Below are 15890 nucleotides of genomic sequence, written 5' to 3'. Positions count from 1 at the left end.
GGGCTGTACTTGGGTTCAAATGATATTTAGGAGAATGTCAGCATACTTAATATTATGTGATATAATTATCAATAATATAATATTGAGTAGAATTTATTTCGGCCTATTGGTTCGGCCCTCGACAACAGTCATGGTATCTCATGTTGACCCCTGCTTTAAGTGCTTTGTCCCCCAGCTGGTCTGCTGACAAACAATGCCACATAACCACTGCAGCCAATCAAACACTGCTGAGTGGCTACAGCCTTTAGAGTTACTTCTGAGAAAATGATGTATGGCAAGAGACTAGGAGGGGGAGCTCAGATCATCGAGGTAGTGCCCGCCCAATTACAGGTTTCTGGGAAAGCTTAGAGAAAACCAATAGGGCAGTTCCCAGTTTCTGCGGGTTCAGATTGGCTTATCTGTCAGGTTATAAATGGAGACGTTCCTTTCCTCTGTGCTGCTGCCAATCAGACATATCGATATGACAGCAGTAATCAATGACTGATTGTGATTCAGGCGTTGGGTGACTATCGCTGTGGTAGCCATAAGTGCGTCTTTATTACTTCAGTAAGGACTTATCTGCTGGTGATTACTTTCTACTGTGATAAATTGCTCTTTCAATGACGTTCTAGCTCACAGCCATGTAGAAATAGATACACAGGGCAGCACGGTGGCTCAGTGGTTAGCACTGATGCTTTGCAGCTTCTGGGGTCCTGGGTTCAAATCCCACCAAGGACAACATCTGCAAGGAGTTTGTATGTTCTCCCTGTGTTTGCGTGGGTTTCCTCCAGGTTCTCCGGTTTCCTCCCACACTCCAAAGACATACTGATAGGGAATTTAGATTGTGAGCCCCAACGGGGACAGTGATGATGCCTGTGAAACGTTGTGGAATTAATGGCGCTTTGTAAGTGAGTAAAATAGGTCTATATTGTACATGGGTGTATAGTAGTGTTTGCATGTATGACGCTGCGCTTATCGGACATTGTTTTTCTTTTTCTTTTACAGATCCAGCTTTCTTTCCTGGTCGCTGTGCGGAAATACTGGCTGATGGCAAAACCATAGGAAAACTGGGCGTTCTGCACCCTGATGTCATCACAAAATTTGATTTGACTCTGCCTTGCTCAGCCTTGGAAATAAATGTGGAGCAATTTTTGTGATGTGAAATTAGCTGTTGAAATTGCGATCTCAAAGGATAAACAGAAATGGGTTATAAAAAATGTATTCTGTTCAGCGAGTTGTGACTGTTGTTCCATCATGGTGAGCTTACCCGGAGAGCACAATCAGCCTTATATCTGTCTGCTCTCCAGTTTATGTTCTCTATTACTTACCGTGGACTTTGACAAGCGTCGTCATACATGGGTTGAATTTTAACAGACTGCTATAAAATCTCCTCTCTGCCCTAGAAAAAGTGATAAGACTTTCTCTAACTGCATTTCCACTGGCTGATCGGGAACAAGCATGTGCACAATTATTGGCTTGTCTGAACAGGCGGCCAGTCACCTGACGAGCGAGTAAAACTTTTCAGCTCTTTTCAGAATCCTGGCTCTCGGCAGCACATCGTCCAGTGTCATCGAGCGCAATGGAAAACTGCGCACAGAACAATTGTGTTAGCGATCGTTCTGGGCGCATAAGGCCTGCGCCTAAACAGTCTAGTAAATGACCCGCAATCTGGTTGTATATAGCCAGCTGCGGGTTGACCAGTGTGAATGCACCCTAAGGCCGGGGTCACACTTTCGAGTGCGATGTGAGAAACTTGCGCATCAATACTTGGGACCGGAGCGTTCAGAAGCATAGAAATACATGCAGCCGCACACTCCGGTCCTGAGTGCCGGTGGCAGTGCCGGGTATTGATGCGCGAGGGTCTCGCATCGCACTCGCAAGTGTGACCCCGGCCTAAGGCTAGGAATATTATCAGGTCGTATTTGGCAATTCCAGAATTCACTTCATTTCAAAGAATGGATTGCACCATTCCTTTAGCTCCATATCTTTCTACTGCCATGGAAAATCCTACCAACTTTGATGAGATCAGCCAGTATCCTGCTACCTGGGGCCTCCAAATCTCATGTGTATGGCCGTGTTCACACAGTAAGATAGACATAGCGTTTGGAGGAGGTTGTGGGTTTCTGTCAAAGGATTTTTTCAGTTTTTCTCTTAAAGGGAATTTGGCACCTGAGAAAAAAACTTGCCTGCAGCTGTCACGTTTGGTAATCCTAGCCTAACCATAACACTTTGATGTCTCGGTGTAACCGTTTAGGCCATCATACACAATAGAACAACATTGGCCAAATCCACCGATATCTGTGGGGTTGGCCGACAGGCTCACACCCGACCGATGTCAGGGGGAAGAAAGATTAAGCAAGTCCCATTTTGGTAGGCCGATGCATTTATTCTCTGGGCGGTGAGCGTCTTCCACAGGAATATGACAGCGGCCCGCTCATACAAAATACTGGGCCGAGCGTTCCTGCATACGGGAAGCAGAGGAGAGCGGTCAGATCGATTGTGTATGGGGGGGTAAGCTTGCAAGCTCCGATCTCCAGTAGTCATCTGGGCGTGCTGCGGTGGGGATTAATCATGGCGTCATCACTGTTGTGGCCTGTAAACAAAGGAGGCCCTGACCAGTCTCCACAGCAGCACTATGCATATGACCACCGGGGGCGCCACCTGCAGCTTTATAAGTTCTGTGTTTGCTTAGTAGGAACACTGAAGCTGTAATTTAGGATCTTTACAACTCATACACATTGTCTGGGCGATGGGGTAACATTTTTAAGGCTGAGCGACCCTGACCTAGAGCAGTTTTGTATTTATTCCTGTACATGAGCCTAGGTGCTGCACAATACAGCACATTTGTGACATCTAGTGCGGGTTATATGGCATCCTATAATGGACTTATCACTCGAATCATGAAGGGACATCAGGCGGAACAATGTCACTATGCCAGGGGTATGTAAACATAATATAGGTTAGGTATTGTACAATGGCCCTGTGTGACTGTCTGCATTTAAGGAACGGATACACAATGCTGGTGACCACCACGCTGATGTGGCAAGTAATTGTTAGGTTATATTCACACGACAGAATTGTGCAGAAATTATTGAAACCTTTTATACATCTGAGTGGGACAGTTTCTGCAAACCCAGAAAATCTGTAATGTCCAAGTATACTTACTTTTTAATTTCTGAATTTTCTTTGACGCTTAACATCAGTTTTTCCCTTCCAACAATCACATAGAGCTGCAGGCGACAGTGACATGGCTGGCCAATACCAACAAAATCGGCCATTTGTGACAACAAAACGTAGTTATGTTGACAGCTTCTAAGGAATCTGTCAATAGGATCACTGCCAGCATTGTCTATATGGACATGTAGGTCTTCGGAAGCTGAATAAAATGATACCTTCATATCTGGGATCAGAGGTTTTATTCCAGAAAAATTCACTTTTTTTTTTTTTTTTATAAATGATGCAGCCTCGGGGACTTCAGCATATTATCCAAGCTCACCCAAGTTACTGAGGTAACACCTTATCCAAGCACGTTCACTCACAACTAATGTGCTGCTGAGATCTATGGGCCGGACCCTGATCTTCCTCCTTTATAGACCACTTGGAGGGGTTGGTCCTACTAACAGATTCCGTTTAATCCTCTTCCCCAGTCTTGGTATTCACATTATGGGTTGAGTTAATTTTCGGCTTCAGATCACTCGGTAGTGTAAATCTTCACTGTCAGAACCCAGGTCCTTACATAACGATGGCTCAAGCTTTGTCCTAAGTCAAATGTCTAGACATGGCTGCAGCAAGTCCATCTTCCTCTTTCATCAGTGCATATTACAGTGCTCTTCCCCAGTTGTGTGTGCAATCTCTTTTATTGGAGCAGGTACAATGCGGACATACAACTCACCATGGGGGTCATGTGTACAGTCGCCCTGACGGTGATCACACTCTCAGCCTCTGGTTTATACGCTGCTTTGGATACATTCAGATCAGATCTGAGGACATAATCAGACAGACGATATACTGCTGCTTCATAAGCCGCATGTTACATCACCATCAGTAACCTACACGGCGTCAGGCAGACAATACAGAATCAGTGCAGTATAAATACTGTAAACCTTCACTTTGTACATATAAATTATCCAGGGTGCTCACTCTTATTATTCTGGAAGGAGAATGTTTGTGACTTTTTTTTTCTTCCTGCAGGGATCCAATCTTAAAAGGCGTATGTCCAACTCTGCCATTCATGGGCAAGACTGGTATAACGGCTTCTAGCCCCTGGCCACCGGAGGCTAGCTTACAGAAACAGCTGACAGCAGCCACACTCCTATCTCAGTGTTCCCCAACTCCGGTCCTCAAGAGCCACCCACAGGTCATGTTTTCAGGATTTCCTTAGTTTTGCACAGGTGATAATTGCATCACCTGGACAGGCAAGAATTCAATCACCTGTGCAATACGAAGGAAATCCTGAAAACATGACCTGTGGGTGGCTCTTGAGGACCAGAGTTGGGGAACACTGGTCTATCGAAATGCTAAGAAAACAGCTAGATGAAAAGAGCGACACTTTTTCAGCAATTCGGGAGTTACACCAACCACATAACTTGCATTGCTGTGCCGTTTCTCTTACTCCCATTCCTTTCTATAGGCATTACATGAACTGTATGGGCAGCGGAACGCAGCTGTTTTTGTAACCTCGCTTCTGGTGGCCAGGACATAGACGCGGGTATTCCCATCTCGGTCATAGGAATAACCCTTGAAAAGTTTATTTTACTTAGGAAAGTGATCCGAATGTAGGATACAAATGCATCAAAAAGATTGTCTGGAAAAAAAGCATGTCTATTTCATACAGTCTTTCTTGGCCAACATATTGGAGTCCAGTCTTAATGTTTGTGAAGAACAGAACTGCTGGCGTGTGGAAGTGTCCATTATAAATAGTGGTGGAGCCCCCTGCCTTGGTCCGGATGTCAGCCGATGACTGGAAATCATGAAACCTTAATGTCCGATATCCATGTTCAGCATGGGCATCCAAAACGTCTGTATGTGTGTGTCTGGCACAGGACTGGACACTTCTGACCGATTTATGTTTGCCATTAGCCTCCCAGTTCTGCTCTTCTGAGGACACTCATAAGCCCACTAGATAATAAAGCCAAGGAACCATTGACGTGGCAACCACACCAATCGATAAATAAGTCACAAATTTATAGGGCACCTCAATCTCCAGCCTTTGCCTAACCAGTATGTCCTGTGTTGAGACTTTGTACCATGAACCCAGAGCTTTGAGAGACAGCGTCTTCGCAATAAACCGTACGATCACCAACAGTGTAACGCCAAGAACAAACCTCAATACGTGCTGTATCAGCATGGGATATGTTATTGGAGGGATGCCAAGCGGGAATTCTCCAGAGGGCACATAAGTCAGTCCTATGCGATTGATGATCCAAACACCTACACAGGTCCCTGCTCCCGCGCTGAGCATCACGGTGGTGTCAGCCCGAGTGGTGCTGTAGTGGTCTAACCTTGGGTAGTTGTAGCTCAGAAGAAAAGCAGCAATGACGGCAAATACAGGACATATTGGGTTGGTCATAATCAGTTGGTCCATAAAATCCCATACTGGAAAAGTCACTGCTATAAATAACAAGGCGATCAGAACTCCACAAATCACATCCTGCAAGAAAAAAGAGAAGGTAAGATTCCCAAGTGACCACATCAATCATAAGTGCAGTGGATGGATTTATTGTAAAGAACAGGTTTTGTTTTGATATTGGAACATGAGAACTTTATCATCTGGTTTTATTGTCTAAACCAGTATCACATAATCAAATTAAAATACTATGTTCCCATATATCGGGTATCGACTATAGGACCACAGTGGTGGACAGTAAGTCAAAGGAAACAAAAACACTCAAGACCAGACCCAATATACATACACGGCCCATATGGCAGAGGCTATCGGCACAGGATTTTCTGTAGGACTGTAGTATACAAAAAACCTATATGTGGATAAACAAGCTATGTGGGTATGATATAAATGGAATCATCACATTCATCTGTTTCATCCACAAGAAAAAAATGGAGATCCTTCTTTGGTAACATCATTGAGTGGATCTCCATCTGGTCCGAGGAAGGCAGAGCCCGGAGTTGGCCCTATAACAAGGTAGCCGTGTCGCCCCAACCCCAATGACTCCCGCCCTTAGGGCTCACATGAGCAAAAATTGGACTAGTGCTATCTGATAAAAAAAATCAGGTTGCACTTTGCACATCTGCGATTTCTTTCATGCTGCTTTGGCATGGGAAACCAATTGCAGCATGGTGTGATTTGCTGCGAGAATCGGATCGCACCCGTACAACTCTATGGGTGTGTGTTAAACATTGCACTGCACTCAGATGTCACCCGAGTGCAGTGTGATTCACGCGAATGCCGGCAATGGATAAGATGGAGAAATTACTTTCTCCGTTTCCCCCGCAGCTGTGCTGAGATTCTCTTATGCGATAGGATCAGAGCACTGACACTCAGCTCCAGCTTGCAGCAGAGCTGGAGTGGAATGTCATTAGCATTTTGCATCAGATATACGCTTGTGTGACCCCGGCCTTACATGGGCCGTCCACAGCTTGCCCTGTGCTGGACCTGCCCTATACTGGCCCTATGTGCCTCCCGATACGTTGCTCCCTTAATAGGTCCTCGGGATAGCATAGGCACGTATTGTATCAGTGGGCCCAGTGTCCGCTGCCCACTAGTGACCCTTCATGATAAGAGGCTGGTGTGGCCACTGCTGAGTGCTTTATACCTCCTTTGACTTACTGTCCACCACTGTGGTCCTACAGTCGGTACCCGATCTATAGGAACATATAGGCATTTTTAATCTGAGTATGTGATACCTACTTTGTTTTTTTATCTTTAGATGTTAAACGTTCAGTTATATGATAGTCACCATTGCTTTAACAACATTGTGCTAAGCGAGGTATCTAGGAATTGTAGCTACACATTCGGGCCTGGTGGCCTTTCCATATGTGTCTGTTGCTGTATTTTTTTAACGTTATCTCCACCAGTCAGCAGCCAATTAATGTTGTTTAATATTATTTAGATCAGATTTATTACAGATAAAAAATACAATAATTGCTAGTCAGTGTGTTGTTGTATTGTAAAAATAAAAAGCTGAAGCTCCAGTCTGCAGTTGGACTCCTCCATGCTACTCTATTATAGATCCATAGAGCACAGAACCATAATGGGCTTTGTGGGTGAGAACAGTAGTTTAAATTGGATCCTATAAGAGCGAACACGTCCGAGTAATGATTAGCTACATGGACAACCCTGGCTGCTGCATTAAGGATGGACTGGAGAGGGGAAAGTCGAGTGAGGGGGAGGCCAATTAATAGAGCATTGCAGTAGTCCAGGCGGGAGTGGATCAGGGCAACCGTGAGGGTCTTTGTTGTTTTCATGGTGAGAAAGGGCGGATTCTAGAGATGTTCTTTAGGTGTAAGCGGCAAGAGATTGTATATGGGAGGCGAAGGAAAGCTTATGTCAAACATAACACTGAAACAGCGCACCTGCTGCCAGGTCATTATTGTGGTGCCACACATGGAGAGGGAGATGTCAGCTTTAGGGAGGTCAGAAGCTGGTGGGAGCAGAAGACGTTCAGTTTAGATCTGTAATATGGCACCCAACAACAGCACATGGACTACCTATAGTGCGTAACATAACCTTTCAGCAAATAATACATTCCCTTATGCTAATATCCAAGTGTGAATACGAAGATATAATTCAGAAGCCTGGAAAGTTAGGAGACATCCAAATATATGCTTTTTTAGAAATGCAACTAAATTGATATTCCCATTTATTGACATCCATTGTCACCGCCCCGTTAAGGGCACCGTTCTTGGATCATAGGTGATAACTTGCTGATTGCTGGCCTACTGTCCTGCACTGGTCACTATTTGAACAGTTTGGAAAAATGTGTAAAATGATACTGAGCCTAATGCTTTAATGTACAGAAACATAACCCTTTTCCGGAAAAATATCTGATTTTTTAAATCTGTTTTTGGTAATGTGATGTATTCTAGCGCTAGAGAGGGGCTTCAATGTTGCAGCGAGTGTGCAGGAATGATAAAACATGATTTCTCCATGAACCTCCTCACAACTCTCATTGGGCTTGTCTTTTGACATGCCGTCTAGTGGCTGACATTATAACAATACTGTAATTCTAGTAAGCATTCCCATCTGACTTTCAAAGCTCAGATTTCATGGAAACAATCTCACGAGACCTTCACATGATTCCCTCTTAAAAATCCTTTATATGACTCCTCCAGCATTGCTTTCAAGACTTATTGACGATTTCCAATTGCCTGGTAGCCACACGAACTATGGTAATGTATGTGTCTCTGAAGTTTAATCCGCTCCCTGCTGGAAAAGGCAGCAAATCACTGGATTTTACTATATTACCCGGCTCCCCTGCTGTGAAGGGTCCAATGAATGCCATTGTTCCTCTCGGAGCAATCATTTCCATTGAAACATCCGTGGTACTCTCATTATGCGCTTCTTTTGCCCAAGGCTTTAAATGGCAATGGACAAGGCACGCTATAGAGGTATGGATGAGGGATATTCTTTAAAGTTAGCAAATCGCCCTACCAGCATTTAGAAGAGAAGCAACAGGGTCAAGAATATAGACAGAGAGTTGTCACATATCTTAACAATGATGACTGTGACCTGATTGACTTTATTTGTCAGTCCCATGTAACACTGTCAAAGTATGTATGGACTGGTGGAAAGACTATAATATAGCATATATTACAATTATGTTCATATATAGTACACTGTCTATGAACTATATAATCATTTGTCAATGTAATTTTTGAGGAGCATTCATATCTTACAGGTTCTGAATGAATATGGAAAGACGATTGAGTGGGATCTGTACTTGCTCATCTATAGTCACTGTATTGCCAAAATGTCATGCAATTGATAAAACAACTTAGAGGTTGTCCAGGCCTTTTTTTTATAGGCCTAAAACCTAACAGGCAGGGAGTTATTAACTACCTTGCTGTCGTACCCAGCACAGAGCATTCACTGACCGCTCCTGCTGGCGATTCAGCTGCTGCACCTCAACAGAGCAGCTCTTCTTCTTTCAGGCTGCTCTGTTGCTGGGGCTTGACTTTTGACCTCAAGCTGATAGACATCCAGCTTTCCACAGATTGGCAGCAGAGAGCTGGCTGACTGGCAGAAAAGCATCCGCTGCTTCGTCAATGTGACGTCAGTAAAAGCAGCTTAGTCGCTGGAATGAGCGGTCTATGACTGCTTTGCACTGGCTGAGATCGGGCCGGTCTCAACAGTCAGATACTTAGCAAATATTTATCCAATGTGTTCATAGTCACGATATGGCTTCTACATCTACACTTCGTGGATGCTATTTCCATAGTACACATTTTTCATTCTGTCCAGTTGTCAGCTGGTACCATGCCAATCACAAGATCTAAAAATGGTTGCTTGACCTGTATTGTAACCATCTGCATGTATGGGGTCCATGAATACTAGAGCCTAGTATCTTATGGCTAACATCTTACCAGCACGGTGTGCATTCCTGTATATAGCCGGCTGAGGGACACTAGGGTGGAGAGGCAAAAAGCAGCCACAAATCCGAGCACAAAGGGGAACTGCAGGAAACAAAAACAAAATAATTAAATGAGCGCTCGATACATCAGCTTTGCTAACTTCATGTAATTTTAATGACTTTCAAAATAGGCTTATTTTTATTTATTTTTTATCATACATAGTACAAATTGAATGATGATTCAGAAATCACCACCAATTGATGTGAAAATGAATGGCCCAAAAATAATGTGATAATTGTAATTCTGGAAATTTGTTGCATCATGTACGCCATATATTATTTTAGCATTATTTCTTATAGCAGACCTGGGAAAACAGAGTTAGCTGAAGGGCTAAAACAGTGACCCACAGGCCGCAACATGCCCTTTCCCGCTGCCGCTCTCTGTCACTGCTACCTGCATCGTCGGGATGCAGACAGCGGTGAATACATTTGAGGAAGACGACGGCTCAGTCCTCCACCAATCAGCATGTGAGACAGCAGATGTAATGGCATCATTTTATCACATCAGTTGTGCACTGCTGAAACTCAGTGCACAGGAGCAGAGCGCCAGGTGACCGGGAGCGAGGTGACTATGTGGTATTTTTTTTTTTCATGTGTATAGGATGTTTACATGTACAGTTCAGACCAAAAGTTTGGACACACCTCATTTAAAGATTTTTCTGTATTTTCATGACTATGAAAATTGTACATTCACACTGAAGGCATCAAAACTATGAATTAACACATGTGGAATTATATACTTAACAAAAAAGTGTGAAACAACTGAAATTATGTCTTATATTCTAGGTTCTTCAAAGTAGCCACCTTTTGCTTTGATTTTAAACCAAAAAAATAGGAGCAAAAAAATCGAACCAATCACATAATATAGTAGAATTCAAGTAGACAACAACAGAATCAACCTAAAAAAACCACTTGAAAAAGAATATATATACCAAAATAAATCACAAACAAAAAATGTATTCAAAATATAGATAAGTTTATTAAGGACACCAATCCAATTAGACACACACAATAAAAAAACATATATGACAAGTCACAGGGTACATATAGTTTATAAAGTGCACATACTAGAATTATAAATAGTAATCCCCAATGGGAAACTTAGCCAAGATAAAATGAATACATATACCAACCGGGATTCATTTCTACTCCCTGACGAAGTACTTTACTCCCTGAAGAAGCAACGTGTGAAACGCGCGTTGGAGTGCGGGACAGCAGCAGCGCCACGAGGGAAATGAATCCCGGTTGGTATATGTATTCATGTTATCTTGGCTAAGTTTCCCATTGGGGATTACTATTTATAATCCTAGTATGTGCACTTTATAAACTATTTGGGGCTATATGTACCCTGTGACTTAAGGCACTTTATGATATACTGATCAGACCTTAGGATTCTTATTTAATTAATATGTGAATGATGACATGAAATACATATTTCCCTACTTATGATAGCTGGATTTGTATCAAAGTATATGCTTATTTTAGGCAATTTGTCCTGATTACTGATGGTGCTCTGTTTCCCTTAGTTTTTAGACTTGTCATATATGTTTTTTATTGTGTGTGTCTAATTGGATTGGTGTCCTTAATAAACTTATCTATATTTTGAATACATTTTTTGTTTGTGATTTATTTTGGTATATATATTCTTTTTCAAGTGGGTTTTTTAGGTTGAACCTTTTGCTTTGATGACTGCTTTGCACACTCATGGCATTCTATAGATGAGCCTCAAGAGGTACGGTAGTAACCGGGAATGGTCTTCCAACATTCTTGAAGGAGTTCCCAGAGATGCTTAGCACTTGTTGGCCCTTTTGCCTTCACTCTGCGTCCAGCTCACCCCAAACCATCTTGATTGGGTTCAGGTCTGGTGACTGTGGAGGCCAGGTCATCTGGCGTAGCACCCCATCACTCTCCTTCTTGGTCAAATAACCCTTACAAAGCCTGGAGGTGTGATTGGGGTCATTGTCCTGTTGAAAAATAAATGATGTTCCAACTAAACGCAAACCGGATGGAATAGCATGCCGCTACAAGATGCGGTGGTAGGTAGCCATGCTGGTTCAGTATGCCTTCAATTTTGAATAAATCCCCAACAGTGTCACCAGCAAAGCACCCCCACACCATCACACCTCCTCCTCCATGCTTCACGGTGGGAACCAGGCATGTAGAGTCCATCCATTCACCTTTTCTGCATCGCACAAAGTCACGGTGGTTGGAACAAAAGATCTCAAATTTGGACTCATCAGACTAAAGCACAGATTTCCACTGGTGTAATGTGCATTCCTTGTGTTCTTTAGCCCAAACAAGTCTCTTCTGCTTGTTGCCTGTCCTTAGCAGTGGTTTCCTAGCAGCTATTTTACCATGAAGGCCTGCTGCACAAAGTCTCCTCTTAACAGTTGTTGTAGAGATGTGTCTGTTGCTAGAACTCTGTGTAGCATTGACCTGGTCTCTAATCTGAGCTGCTGTTAACCTGTGATTTCTGAGACTGGTGACTTGGATAAACTTATCCTCAGAAGCAGAGGTGACTCTTGGTCTTCCTTTCCTGGGACGGTCCTTATGTGAGCCAGTTTCTTTGTAGCGCTTGATGGTTTTTGAAACTGCACTTGGAGACACTTTCAAAGTTTTCCCAATTTTTCAGACTGACTGACCTTCATTTCTTAAAGTAATGATGGCCACTCGCTTTTCTTTACATAGTTGCTTTTTTCTTGCCATAATACAAATTCTAACAGTATATTCAGTAGCACTATCAGCTGTGTTTCCACCAGACTTCTGCACAACACAACTGATGGTCCCAACACCATTTATAAGGCAAGAAATCCCACTTATTAAACCTGGCAGGGCACACCTGTGAAGTGAAAACCATTCCCGGGGACTACCTCTTGAAGCTCATCAAGAGAATGCCAAGAGTGTGCAAAGCAGTCATCAAAGCAAAAGGTGGCTACTTTGAAGAACCTAGAATATAAGACCTAACAAAAACGTGTGAAACTGAAATTAAGTATATAATTCCACATGTGTTAATTCATATTAGTTTTGATGCCTTAGTGTGAATGTACAATTTTCATAGTCATGAAAATACAGAAAAATCTTTAAATGAGAAGGTGTGTCCAAACTTTTGGTCTGTACTGTACTAGGAGGCTATATGGGAGCTCAAGCTGTATATAGGGTGGCTATGTGAGGCACACACTGTATATAAGGAGGCTATGTGGGGACTAATTTTCTGCAGGAGACTATGTGGGAGCTCATATTGTCTATAGGAGGCTATGTGGGGTCTCATACTGTGTATAGGAGGTTATGTGAGCTCACTGGCGCATAGCAAATGTGGTGCCAATATTCAAAAAGGGCTCTAAAAGTGAACCTGGAAATTATAGGCCAGTAAGTCTAACCTCTATTGTTGGTAAAATATTTGAAGGGTTTCTGAGGGATGTTATTCTGGATTATCTCAATGAGAATAACTGTTTAACTCCATATCAGCATGGGTTTATGAGAAATCGCTCCTGTCAAACCAATCTAATCAGTTTTTATGAAGAGGTAAGCTATAGACTGGACCACGGTGAGTCATTGGACGTGGTATATCTCGATTTTTCCAAAGCGTTTGATACCGTGCCGCACAAGAGGTTGGTACACAAAATGAGAATGCTTGGTCTGGGGGAAAATGTGTGTAAATGGGTTAGTAACTGGCTTAGTGATAGAAAGCAGAGGGTGGTTATAAATGGTATAGTCTCTAACTGGGTCGCTGTGACCAGTGGGGTACCGCAGGGGTCAGTATTGGGACCTGTTCTCTTCAACATATTCATTAATGATCTGGTAGAAGGTTTACACAGTAAAATATCGATATTTGCAGATGATACAAAACTATGTAAAGCAGTTAATACAAGAGAAGATAGTATTCTGCTACAGATGGATCTGGATAAGTTGGAAACTTGGGCTGAAAGGTGGCAGATGAGGTTTAACAATGATAAATGTAAGGTTATACACATGGGAAGAGGGAATCAATATCACCATTACACACTGAACGGGAAACCACTGGGTAAATCTGACAGGGAGAAGGACTTGGGGATCCTAGTTAATGATAAACTTACCTGGAGCAGCCAGTGCCAGGCAGCAGCTGCCAAGGCAAACAGGATCATGGGGTGCATTAAAAGAGGTCTGGATACACATGATGAGAGCATTATACTGCCTCTGTACAAATCCCTAGTTAGACCGCACATGGAGTACTGTGTCCAGTTTTGGGCACCGGTGCTCAGGAAGGATATAATGGAACTAGAGAGAGTACAAAGGAGGGCAACAAAATTAATAAAGGGGATGGGAGAACTACAATACCCAGATAGATTAGCGAAATTAGGATTATTTAGTCTAGAAAAAAGACGACTGAGGGGCGATCTAATAACCATGTATAAGTATATAAGGGGACAATACAAATATCTCGCTGAGGATCTGTTTATACCAAGGAAGGTGACGGGCACAAGGGGGCATTCTTTGCGTCTGGAGGAGAGAAGGTTTTTCCACCAACATAGAAGAGGATTCTTTACTGTTAGGGCAGTGAGAATCTGGAATTGCTTGCCTGAGGAGGTGGTGATGGCGAACTCAGTCGAGGGGTTCAAGAGAGGCCTGGATGTCTTCCTGGAGCAGAACAATATTGTATCATACAATTATTAGGTTCTGTAGAAGGACGTAGATCTGGGTATTTATTATGATGGAATATAGGCTGAACTGGATGGACAAATGTCTTTTTTCGGCCTTACTAACTATGTTACTATGTTACTATGTTACTGTATGTAGGAGGCTATGTTGGGTTCATACTGTATACAGGGGTTGTGTGACAGCTCATATAGAGAGGTTATGTGGGGGCTTTAATTGTATATAGGGGCTGTGTGTGGGCTCATGTGGTATATAGAGGCTGTGTGCTAGCTCATACAATATATAGGGGGTGTCAGCATACTTAAGTCTGCTCAATATTAAGTGAAACGATATTAAATATAAAATAATTAATAAATCCATATTGAGCAGAACTAATTTCAGCCTATTGGTTTGGCCCTCCACAACAGTCACGCTCTGTACCTTGGGAAAATGACATTGCCCAACACTGACCCATAGGAACATTTTTAGTAAACATAAAAAAATATATATTTTTTTTTCTTCACTGGTCTTCCACAATGTGAATCACTAACAGCTATTTCACATCAGCCCTCTAATCTATATGGAAATACAGATGTATCAATAGCAAGACCCAATCATGCTAAGGGACCCCCCGTCACTGACTTCAGTTTCCCCTTAGACATATCTGCTAGATGCCTACTTCAGCAAGTTTGTAGGCCATTGTACCTTGTGTTTATGGACTTTTTTCACTACAAATAAATGTATATAATTTATAATTATTTGCTGAAGTCACTGTCCAATAGAAACAAATCGTTTTGTTTGCTTTTTTTTTACAGATATTGGTCTTGGCTAGAGTTGAGCAAATATGTTTGGATTTGGTCGCCGAATATGAATTTGCCATATTCGTGCCATATTGTTACCCTATTCATGTCGAATTTATGTTTGATGCTCGATTCCGAACATATTTGGTCATTTCTACTCCCACAGACTCCAATGACATTCGGTGAATATTGCAAAAACAATATCCGCCACTGATCGTCATCGGAACCGAATTTTGAAAAATTTGCTCAACTCTAGTCTTGGCATGTGTAAATGTAGCCTACATAATCTGCATTCGCCATTGGTTCCCAAAGATTAGTGATGCCTACTTGATGCTGCCCTAAATGTACCTGTATTGGCCCATCAAACATGCTCTGGGTAACTGGTATCCCTGTTTTTCAGAATTGATCAATTCGTATTTGGCCATTTGGTTCCAGGTTTCATTCTCATAAATGGAATGTACATTTAAAAAAAAAAATCCAGTTGAATTAAACAAAATGTTTCACGTTGAACTGTAGACACAATGTTAAATTGGCTACACAGCATAATAACACTAGAGAAAGAGCACGCCCCATGATAGCTCAGGACAGGCTCCTCCTGTGTGAGATGTAATGACACCCTGCTCTGTTCTCATTGCAGAGGGAATACAAGTTGCCAAGAGCACAACAGATACAAGTGGTTACCGACACCTTTGAGCTTTTATCTCCGATCACCCTCCATTAAAGTCAAGGGGAGATATGGAAACAGCGACATGATTAGACACCTCAAGTCTTAAGGTACCGTTACACCAGCGACCACACAACGACTTACCAACGATCACGGCCAGGTCGTATCGCTGGTCGTGATCGTTGGTAAGTCGTTTAGTGTAACGGTACCTTTATCCTAATAGTGATCTGATTTTCAACTTATTTTACA

The 15890-nt window shown here is 42.6% G+C and overlaps 2 protein-coding genes across 3 annotated transcripts in view; one reads left to right on the top strand and one right to left on the bottom strand.

Annotated features, from left to right (window-relative positions):
• The window catches only part of FARSB (phenylalanyl-tRNA synthetase subunit beta), an 86285-nt gene extending 85076 nt beyond the window's left edge, over window positions 1–1209 (top strand). The window contains exon 17 of the mRNA XM_069727662.1: window positions 985–1209. Within this exon, the coding sequence (XP_069583763.1) occupies window positions 985–1136 (152 nt within the window). The 3' untranslated portion in view covers window positions 1137–1209. The remainder of the gene's footprint in view (window positions 1–984) is intronic.
• Window positions 1210–3817: 2608 nt separating this feature from the next.
• SGPP2 (sphingosine-1-phosphate phosphatase 2) overlaps window positions 3818–15890 on the bottom strand; it is an 81934-nt gene continuing 69861 nt past the window's right edge. For both annotated transcript variants that reach the window (XM_069727664.1, XM_069727663.1), the window contains 2 exons: window positions 9520–9609; window positions 3818–5629 (listed from right to left, as the gene is read on the bottom strand). In XM_069727664.1, coding sequence (XP_069583765.1) covers window positions 5087–5629; window positions 9520–9609 — 633 coding nt within the window. In that variant the 3' untranslated portion in view covers window positions 3818–5086. The remainder of the gene's footprint in view (window positions 5630–9519; window positions 9610–15890) is intronic.

Source organism: Ranitomeya imitator, chromosome 5 (genome assembly GCF_032444005.1).
Source record: "Ranitomeya imitator isolate aRanImi1 chromosome 5, aRanImi1.pri, whole genome shotgun sequence".
Lineage (NCBI taxonomy): Eukaryota > Metazoa > Chordata > Amphibia > Anura > Dendrobatidae > Ranitomeya > Ranitomeya imitator.
This window is presented reverse-complemented; position numbering and strand designations above follow the sequence as displayed.